Here is a 10394-nt window from a genome sequence, read left to right as displayed (position 1 = left end):
CTACAGCTGATTAAAACCCAAACCAAACGGAGCTAAATATACCTCATGCTGCACTCCCAATACTTAGTTAAGGTGACCCTGGCATATCAGAAAGATAAGCAACACCAATAAGACTCTTTATTTCAAAATGTTTGCAATTAAATGAGTTCATGTCAGTAAGTCATACACTTTGACGTACAAAAATACCGTGCTACTGATACAGTTGAATTAAATGGATTCTCCATGCAGGAGAAATTCACAGCATTATCAGTACCCTCTAGAAACTTTGCTTTCACTTCCACTGCATAACAAATTAATGTTTGTTAATCAGCTAGCTCTGCACAGAATTAAGACCATCACAAAACCAGCCACTTACATGCTGAATCCTCTCCTCCTTAGATTTTTGATAAAGCAAACATCGGGTAACCCGTCCTCCGTTACTAGGCTAACAGTAACCTTCAGATACTGTGGATGATGATGCTGGGTAGGAAGAAACTAAAGCTTGAAGTTGCTTTGGCTGTGTCTGGACACTACAGGCCCCAGTGGAAAAGCAGGAAAAGATTCAGTCTCTTCTCTCATCCACTGGAAAAAATTTGCTTTCTGCTGTTAAGGTGACATTGAAGTTTAGTCAAAAGTCTAGTCACAGCTTTTTCCTCTTGGGGTTGATGTTTGCCTTAGTCTTTTCTCACTCTCAGTGGTTTAAAACGTGCAGGCTTCTATAATCTGTATATGGTAATATACTGCTGCAGGAGTAAACTTGCTAATGCCAAGAAGTTTTACAAGAAAGGTGGCTGAGCCACTTCAAGCTTTCAAAATCCTCCACTGTGTAAAGTGGGGAAACATTGACTCTCGGAGCCAAATGAATTTTCTCCTGCTTGTCACCCAAACAGCCACCATCACCTGAGTCATGGCTGGGCTACATCACTTACAGGCAGTTTATCATCCCTTCTTTCCTGATGACAAGCTAAGCATACAGGACTTGGCAAACTGGACATTTGTACAACAAAATTATATTCTATTTTCTGCAGTGCATACGAAGAAGATAAAGTTTTTCTTTAGGAAATCAGAGCTGGTCAAAGCCTACCATCTCCTTGCAGTAGCAGAAAAAAACACCCAAGGCTCAAGCAAGGAAATAACATGAGAAATCTTTCAGAGAGCAGAAAGGCAGGTTTCATAAGCATGTCCACTCCAACAAGCTCTGGACAGCAAAGTCAGTTTCTAAATGTTTGAGTGCCTGGTCTTGAAACAGTTTATTCTCTAAAAACAATTGATACATTGCTTTAAAACTTTATTCCTCTCCTTCACTTTGGCACCAGTTTCTGTCTGCCATGTAGTGCCACATTCAACAAATCCACGGTGTTAAGACTTTAACTCTTCTTGACATGAAGCTAAAAAGAGGCTCAAAGGTTTTGCTGTAGGATGAAGCTTCAGCATAGAGCTTTCAGCCCCCAGCACATTCCTAGTGTTATGTACAAGGGCAGAAGTGAGAGCCAGTATGGGGTTTTTTAATATCTTTAATATCTTAATATCTTTCATCTTTAATATAAGATGAAATTGTTGCCAGTCTGCTATGATGGCCAGGTTGGCACCTGGGAGGCAACTTGGGATTGCTTCGAAGATCAGTAAGTTTTACACACAGTCAGTGCATAGGGCATTTCACTCTGTGCCATAAAAATTGGTCCTGAAGTATCTGAAACTGTTCTGTAAATAGAGGAATTAATTCTTCAAGAATTTAGTGACAAAGCAACAATGAAGATAGATATATACCAGCAAGTCAAAATATATTTTGGCTGCCATCTCATTGCATCCCACAAAGAAAAACATTCCCTATGTCTTCTAACCCCTTAATTCAAGAGGTGAAGTAACTGTCTCTATTACAAACAAAATCTTTTAAGGCCTGGAATAGCAAGATAAAACAATGGATTAGGAATAGGACACACAGCTTTGTCAGCTTTTTTTTTTTTTTTAAAAGACAATCCAAGGATGACCAGTTTCATCATATGGAATGTAGACACAATGTTTTCAGGTTTAAAATACAGTGCAGAGTCCATTTTTAAAGGGACAGTGTCAGGTAGAATAATTAAAGTAGAAAGCCCGTGTGAGCGTAACTTATTGTACGGATGCTGTCTCTGGTACATTTTGCTCAGTTTGGAGCGTGAATCTGTACTAGCCCATTTAATGTGTAAAGCGCATTAAACATTCACAGACTGCCTTTATATAAGAACTTCAGCAGAGGCTCTTAGAATAAAATAAATATGAGAACACATTCTTTTACTCAAGGTCTGAAAAACAGATATTGGGGCTATAAGGTGCAATGTCTGACTCAGCCTGTCAGTGTCCCTTTAAATACAGCCACTCTCCACCTCCGGCCTTCCCCCTTGCACCTGCACAGCCTGGGAAGGCTTAAAAAGGGACCTGCAGGCTCTAAGAACATAATTATCCTGTGGCACAGTGAGGGGAGAACATGAAAGACTGACTACAGGCACAGGGTGGGACAGAAACCTCCATATTCAACATCTTTAAAGGCAGCTGTACCTGATACATACATGGTCTTTCAGTTCTCTTTCTGCGTTCAGCAGCATGGACACGGAGACCAAATACTCTCAAGTTTAATATAGCAATGACATCTTCTGTTTTCCTCACCCAGGTCCTGCTGAGTGATACATAACTTGTGAAGTGAAACACTCAGTGGTGTGATAAGAGTCCCTTTGTATAGAAAAGGTTCTCGCTGAGAGAGTTTCTATAGAGAGCCCAGTGCTTCTCCAAAGCGGATTTTCTGTCCAGCTTTGAGGTGGAATTTGAAGTCCTTGGGTGCCTCAAAGATTAGTACGATCGTGGAGCCTAAGTTAAATTCCCCTAAATGCTCCCCTTTCCTCATGGGGATTCCCTCCTTGTTGTTGTTGGATATGAAGCTGAAGTCGTTGTAGGAACCTTTAGAATAGCGTGGACTGTTGGTGTGCAGGTCCTGTACAGAGAAGAAAGAACCTGTTACTTGAGGATTTCAGTTCTCTGTATTCGTTAGCACAGCTGTAGGCTGTGGATATCCAGGCATTTTCAATGCAGGAGCTTACTTACAATTCAAAAGTGCAACAGGAATATTAAAAGAATAGTCTACACTGGAGACAACTCCCTTTAACTCAATCTTAGAACATCAGGATTGTTAAACACCTTAATTTCAGGGTAATAAGATTTTTAATTTTTCTGGTAAGTTTCTTTGATTATACTGTACCAACCTCAACCATCAAACCCAGAAAGCTGCCTACTACTACCTGTCTTGCTCACCTGGTCAAAGTAGATGCGGATGGAGCCCACGTTTGTTGCTCCCACAGCTGTTAAAGAGAAAAAGCCATGTTTCCAGTCACCCGTAAGGACAACCCGTTCGTTGTGGCAGAACAGCTCCTTGATCCAGCGAGCAACTCCAGGGTTCACAGACATCAGGGAGCCTGCAGCAGCGAGAAAATATTTGGGTGAAGTTGTCTGGTTTATGGGCAATATTGGAATGCTAAGTGGTATTTTCAGTACAACTGCAGCTGATCCAGTAAACAGTTCTGTCACTGCTTGTAGGAGGTGAGGCAAATGTGAGGCAGAGCAAAGGAAAGACAAGGCTGTAGTAAAAACAAAGGGATCATAGAAAGAGGCGATCTTCTGTCCAGAAAGATCAACGCTCTTGGGCAGGGCTTCTATTACTTTGCACTTTTCCTGGCAGAATCACAGGGAAACTAACGACCACGCTCATCCTTCATTGTAAGGCCTGAGTGCAATCTGGACACCATCTACAGTTCTTTTTGTTAAAGAGCAAGGAGTTTAACTTTTAACACCTGAAAATAGTTCTTTTCAGGCTTTCTTTTCAGTCCCTGTCTCCCCCCCCCCTCAGCTTTCACTTACTCCCATCTACAGCTTCACCTTGACTGATTTCCAGACAGCAAAACCCTGCTATTAACGTAGGGAACAAAACCTGGGGTGCGAGTCCCTTTCAAAATATCTGCTGTTGTTGAAGCTTGTTCTAGCCTCAGTCGTACCTACTCCTCTAGCACCGAACCCAGGTGGCAGGGACTCATTTCCACACTATCTGATGCCATTCCTCTACCAACGATGTAACCGACCAACAGCACACTAGAGTCCTCTACAAATTCAAATGACAACTCTTGTTAATTGTTGTCTGACAGGCCCTTAAGAGAGATCAGGGTAAGGACAAAGGCAGGGCTAGTCCCTAGTCTCAGCCCTGATAGACAGAATTGAAGGAAGCCTTCTAATAAGCACGTAAGATCTATCTAACAAAATGGTGCAGGCTACTAAGAGGAAGCTAAAGAAACTTTTTAAACCTTGGTTAACTTATCCAGTGCACGAGAGCAGCCGCTTCCAGTCCTCTTTGGGAAACGCATAAAAATGGTTACTGCGACTGTGGCTGAAAATCAAGTATCTATCTAGCTAGAGCTGACCAGGAAATACTAATAATGTGAATCACTTGACGTTTATTACAGAAGAACCTCAAAAATGTAAATCCTTACATACTCCTTAAAGTAATTTAGTAAAGTTTATTCACTGCACACATTTTTAGCTATAAAATGCATTTGTTTTGCTCCATTGCATCTGAGAGCAATATTTCACTGACACTCCTTTGTTTCAGTCAAGGCCTAGCTGCAGTCTGGAACTTGGCAGATTTCTCAGGTCATTGTTTCTCATGGTTTTTGAAATCAAATCCAAATACTTAGGTTTTGCCAGATCCCAAGGAGTAAAACATTTTTGTTATCTGCTGAACTAGAGTATGATGATCTGCAAAGAGGAGGACAAAGCCAGCTGATCCCAGCTCTAATAGCGTAACTGCTTAGTTGCATTTTGCCAAGAACAGGAAGAGATCAGATTTTAGGCTCCTCTTTGCTCTGATCTGCAGAACTGTCTGTATTTCAGGTGCAAACTGAACAAGTCATGTTTGGGAACAAGTCAGGTGAGCACGTATCAACAGATATTTCAAAGAACTAAAACAGCTTGAACGCAATATTACTGTTTTCACCGTTTATATATGATTTGTTCTGGTAGACTATATTATAAAATCCATTACCGTTTGTGACAAATCACTGTTCTGGCATTTTCTGTCATACACCTGTACCACTGCTGCACTGGCCCGTACCAGCGCCTCCCTCCGTAGCTGCTCTGCGCTCCCTTTCTAGGGACAGAAGCCTACCTGGGAAGTGACGTCGGTGTGACACTCTCCAGTCGGTGGGTGAGTGGAAGCAGTGATAATCCCCTGGCGCAAGGTAGATGACACAGTGATAGAGCTCATTCCCCTCCTTTGTGACCAGTTGTTGCTGAAAGGAGTTACCAGGTGGGGCTGCAAAGAAACCACGGAGAGAAAGGGGTTAGAGAGATTCTTCTCACAGTGACTTACTGCTGAGCAGTCTACATTAGAACCAGTGCTCACAGCAGAGGACTAAATGCAGTCCACGTGTGTTGCTGGGACTACAAAAAGATACGCTGTGTCCAGGAATCCAATATTAAAGCGTTCTTTTTCCCTTTAAAACAAAATTAGATCCTGTACTGTTTTAATCATTTTGGAGTTTACCCTTCCCTAAACAGAACAGCAGAAACTGAAATCCAGTGAAACTGAATTTTTCTTAAAGCTACCCTTTCATGAACAAAATTTTTCTCAAAAGTGACCCTTTTAAGAACAGAATTTGTGAAGAGTCCTTAGTTTTATAAAAAAGCATTAGCTGCATGTGTGCTCACGTTGAAAATAACCCTACTGGTTTGTAGAACTCAAGTCTCCCCAGTCCCCTCGCCAGTATAGTGAAATATGTTGCTTTCACCGAAACTCAGGGCCTCGCAGACAGCGCTGGAGGTGCAGCAGAGCAGTAAGAGCCCCGCAGCGCTACAGCCTCCTTATAGTGACAGACCTCAGAGTCAATTGTAGGAACCAAGCAATTAAAACGAGCCAGGCAAGACAGTATAAACCTGCTGGTGAGAAAGAGAAGAACTAGAACAGTGATACGTTTATCCCCAAATAAAATACAAGTCAGACCTGCTTTTGTTCCTGACTATGTGAGAAAGAAAGAGGGAAGAAAAAAAAAAAAAAAGAGAAGTAATCTCTTTTCTCTTGTTCTCTGAGAACACTGAAAGGGCAGAGCAGAATAAGTGCAGAACTGATACAGAACTCACCCTGGCTAAAATGCAGTTCCTCTGTGCAGATGCGAGGTCCCAAGAAAGACTCCAGAGAATAAGTAACCCCTTTTACTTGCTCCACTTCACAGTTTTTTACCTGTCCAAAATTAAGGATCTTTCCATCAGAGGGACTAATCTACGGTGAAGAGGGAAAAAAAAAGGAACACGTTAGGAATTCATTCATTCCTCATAAAGCAGACCCGTTCCTCTGGGGGTGGGGGAAGCTGGTAGTGTAAAGCCTTCATTTCCTCTCACTCACCACACTGTGCAAACAGCAGACCGGCCGCGCTTGTGGTTTCAGCTTCCTGCGGAAGAACTCGCTGAGGTTTCTGTAGTGATGCAGATCTTCAACAGCCGCCTCCTTCATGTTCACTCCGAAAGTCCAGATGTACAGGCTGTAAACGGGCTTCCGGAGCCACGTAGGCAGCTCCACCTGGTTCAGGCGACCCCAGGCTCGTGAGAGCAGGCGAGTTGGTACCGATTTGTACAGGGCAACCTAAAGAAAGAAGAATTGCACCACCTCATTCCATCCTTCCCACCGATGGCTTTCTCTTACTGCTCTCCATAAAACAAAGGATCAAACCGTTCTGTTAACCACTCCCTTGAATTCAGTGTGTTACACCACACACAGAGTAGCCGTTAAAGTCAGCAAAAAAACCCAGCACTGCTCTCAATTCGAGCTTCCTCCACTCTGATGAGAGCAGACGAGGGAGGGAGAGGATGAAACACGCTATAACCTTACACTGAAGCCAGAATCTCCCACTCCTGCAGGCTGAAGCCCTACATTCAAGGTACTTTAAACTTCCTACTGTGAGGCTCACAGAAAAAAAAGACACATTTCACATACTCTAGTAGCAGACTCATCAGAAGGGTTTAATATTACCAATATATACATTTTTGTGAATAACCACACAAGAATTGTCAGAAAAAATTATTTCTCAGTGTTTGATTTTGTGCTTCTCAGATGCGTCCTACTAATGAGGGTTTTTTTCCACATCCCAGTATTATAATACCACTGTGATGATACCAGTACAATCAAAGAAACACACCCACGTGGATGCAGCTACACCTGTATAAACTTACACCGCCTTACTCCTTCTCTCGCAACAACAGGAGTTGCTAATTGCAAGAGTATAAAGTGCCTTTATTCCTGTAGAAATATACCCTTGGACTTAATCCCAAAGTGTAAGTTTCAGTAGCAAGAAAAACAAATGAAACAATGTTGGTAAGATAGTTGTATGTGCTGTTGGTGTAACTGGACAGATGGGTGTCTTCCTGTTGGCAACTCCAGCCTGTAACTCCTCTGGTAGTATCAGCCAAAAAGCTCACAGGACCATGATGTAACTGGGGGGATGGAGGGACTGTGGAATAAGGGAACTGAACCCTCTGAAAACAGTTCCGCAAAATTCTGCTGAATCTGGTACAGTTTTTGGAACAGTACAGCTCAGCTACATTTCACTCCTGACTAAAAGTTGGTGGTTTTTTTTTTCTTAGTGAAAGTCATCATTTATTCTCTGTATTCATGTCCTTCATAATTAAACCTTGTGAAATACAGCCATAAACACAAACAGAAGCACACGCTGGCTGAGAGCCCGTCCATCCTATCAAATACAGCAAATTAAGACATCACTCACAAATCACCACCCTGCAACACATTAAAATACAGTGATATTTCAGAAAGAAAACACCAACCTAATCTTACTTTAGATAAAAACTTGTAAATGAACCGTACCTTAGGTTATATAAGCTGAAGTATGAATAAAAAAAAAACGTTTCGCCGTTTTGATAGGTCTTATACAGTGCTAATTTCTAAAATCAGTTTTGCTCAGTTTCCCACAAACACTGAAAATAGGCAGATAAAACTGGAAAGTCTTAAGAAGGGCAAGCTTGTTGCAGTTTCAATCAAAATACTTGTGTGGTTGTTGCATTCTGAAATTGCACGCCTGCAGGGGATATCCGCGTGGGAGGCTTCCTCCACCCTGCTCTCAACAGGGTCAGAGCAGAGATTTGCATACCGTTTGGACAGGCTGGATTACAAACGCTCAAAGAACTTGAGGAACAAGCCCTCTGTGTGCAAAAATGACAGAAAGCAAGAGTCCGTTTCAGTGTGGCCGGGAAAGGGCACTGGAGAGGCGGTTTGCTCTGCCTTATCCTAGCCCTGGTACTTTGAGGTGACTGTTAAGAGGACAAAAATTCTCTGCTACTGAAAAAAAAACCATTTCTCTGTGAAGCAATTAATCAACACAACTACGAACAGTAAAAACTAAAAGGAAACATGAATCGCATCTCTCTGCTTTCATACCAGCGATCACCAGCCTGCCCTACACAACCCGTCTCTCCGCCCCGCTGCTGCCAGCTCCCTGGGGTGTAAAACAGCCAACACACACGAAGCGCAAGAGAGACCTGCTCACACTTACCCTGCTCATAGGCCTCCATCCCACTCTGGTCAAGGGTTTAAGAGCACCGAAAGGCAGAAGGTAATAGAGAATAGTCAGAGGCCAAGAACGGAGTTTCAGAGCAGGCCTAGACATACAGCTTAGCTGGCCCAACCTTCGCCTCAGGGCCAGCTGGGGAAATTGCAACCTGAAAGATTACATACACAACAGAAGAGGGTCAGCCATCTCAGCTTCCGATAGCTGGGGATGAGTTATTCCTGCTAATCTTTACTTAAACATTGATTCTGCAAGTCTTTACTCCTTTATTTTGATCAGTTCTTCCCCCTTCCCAACATAGAAGACCAGTTTATCTCAACAAAAAGAAAAATCCTCTGTCCAGAAGATAGTGTTAACTCTCAAAGGTCACATTTTACAAAGGACACCCTCAAAAATTAAAGGCAAGATCACTTGCAGGTGACATTTGAAAACAAAGTCACAGCTGGCTCATCCAACTAATAATATAACATGATAGTTTACAGTGGAAATAACAAAGAGCAAAGGTTCTTCTTCCAAATATCAGAAGATTACATGTGATGCTGGGACTTTTGTAAGAACTCTGTGAAGGGACAATTTTAAGGAAAGAACAGATACTCTGATGAAAGAAATCCTTGAAATCTAATAAATGGAGGTCCCTCAGAGGGTTCACGTGCTGAAGGCATCTTGACTAGATTTTGCTTCAAGTTGTATTTTGAATCACAAAAGATGTGCGAGTCAAATTTACAGACCTGTTGGTCATTCATTAACTTCGGAAAACAAGCCCTTACTTGAGAAACAATAGAGTGGCACTCCTGAGTTAATTAATACAATTTACAAATTAATTCATTCCAAAAGACGTCTTTCCAGGTCTTAAAACCTTCCCTGGGTACTCTGTTTCTGAACAGAGAACATGTGGACAGAGCTAATGCTGCTACTAGATAATCTAGTCTCCATGGCCCAATAACCAACTCCTTTGTCTCATAACCTGGATGTCCTGACTGAGAGGAAACTCCTTTTGCACAAGTGGCCATGGGAGAAACTGAACTTGTAACTCTCAGAGGGAAAAGCTGCTCATCTTATTAGCAGAGGACATCCTGGGCCCCAGTTCAGCCCCTTGCAGGCGGTCTGGATGAGAGACCCCTTCGGGTCCCCATTTATTCTTTGGCTTCCATTGGCATTTCCAATGTCACATTATCAAATGAAATTCTGCCTGCCTGAGGGCAAAATATTCAAATCTTCTGGGCACTGACTTAAATCCTGGCTAAGAGATTGCTCCGCACACACTGCTGAAGGCAGCGTGCCTGCAACTGGGAAAGAGCTATGTGCGCACACAAACTGGAAGTGGTGTGCTCTGGCTGCTCTGAAGAGCTCGCGCTCTCTCACTGGATTACGTGACATGAAGGACGAACTATAAAATACTATGTATGTCTTTCCAACATGGAAAGAACCTGGGAAATTAAAAGGAAATTTTCTTGCCAACATGTTCTTTTCAAAAATTGGATCAGAATTGAAGTATCAGGCAAGCAGGTACAACTGTCACCACTTTGGTGTGCAAGATGGTGCTTTTGGCTCAGAGATTCCTTCTGCAGTGAACACCACTTATGTCCCTCCAAGAAATAATAAAAAAAAAAACCTGAAAGTGACCCGGGCATCACAACGCAAGGGGAAGAAAACCCGAAACACCCCTGAGGAGATGAAGTGCTGTCTCAGCAGAGGTAAAGCCGGCTTTCTTCTGCAGGAGCCAGGACTGACTCGACATGGGAATGGGAAGGGACACTTCACATTCTTCCTCCCATCCTTCCCACCCACCAGCCTGCTGGAGGGCTGGCGGGGCCAGGAGCCGGGTTG

General features: G+C 42.8%; 1 protein-coding gene across 3 annotated transcripts in view; it reads right to left on the bottom strand.

The window, feature by feature from the left end:
* Positions 1 to 103: 103 nt before the first annotated feature.
* The window catches only part of PISD (phosphatidylserine decarboxylase), a 29554-nt gene continuing 19263 nt past the window's right edge, over positions 104 to 10394 (bottom strand). The window contains exons 4-9 of one of the 3 annotated variants that reach the window (XM_074159289.1): positions 8553 to 8718; positions 6395 to 6631; positions 6133 to 6271; positions 5162 to 5308; positions 3262 to 3422; positions 1743 to 2944 (exon numbers count right to left, since the gene is read on the bottom strand). In XM_074159289.1, the coding sequence (XP_074015390.1) occupies positions 2720 to 2944; positions 3262 to 3422; positions 5162 to 5308; positions 6133 to 6271; positions 6395 to 6631; positions 8553 to 8666 (1023 nt within the window). In that variant the 5' untranslated portion in view covers positions 8667 to 8718 and the 3' untranslated portion in view covers positions 1743 to 2719. Of the gene's footprint in view, positions 2945 to 3261; positions 3423 to 5161; positions 5309 to 6132; positions 6272 to 6394; positions 6632 to 8552; positions 8719 to 10394 lie in introns of all 3 variants that reach the window. The other 2 variants (XM_074159287.1, XM_074159288.1) reach the window with 2 other exon arrangements.

This window comes from Numenius arquata, chromosome 16, assembly GCF_964106895.1.
Source record: "Numenius arquata chromosome 16, bNumArq3.hap1.1, whole genome shotgun sequence".
NCBI classification, from domain to species: Eukaryota; Metazoa; Chordata; class Aves; order Charadriiformes; family Scolopacidae; genus Numenius; species Numenius arquata.
The sequence above is the reverse complement of the archived record's forward strand: the minus strand, read 5'-3'. Positions and strand labels throughout refer to the sequence as shown.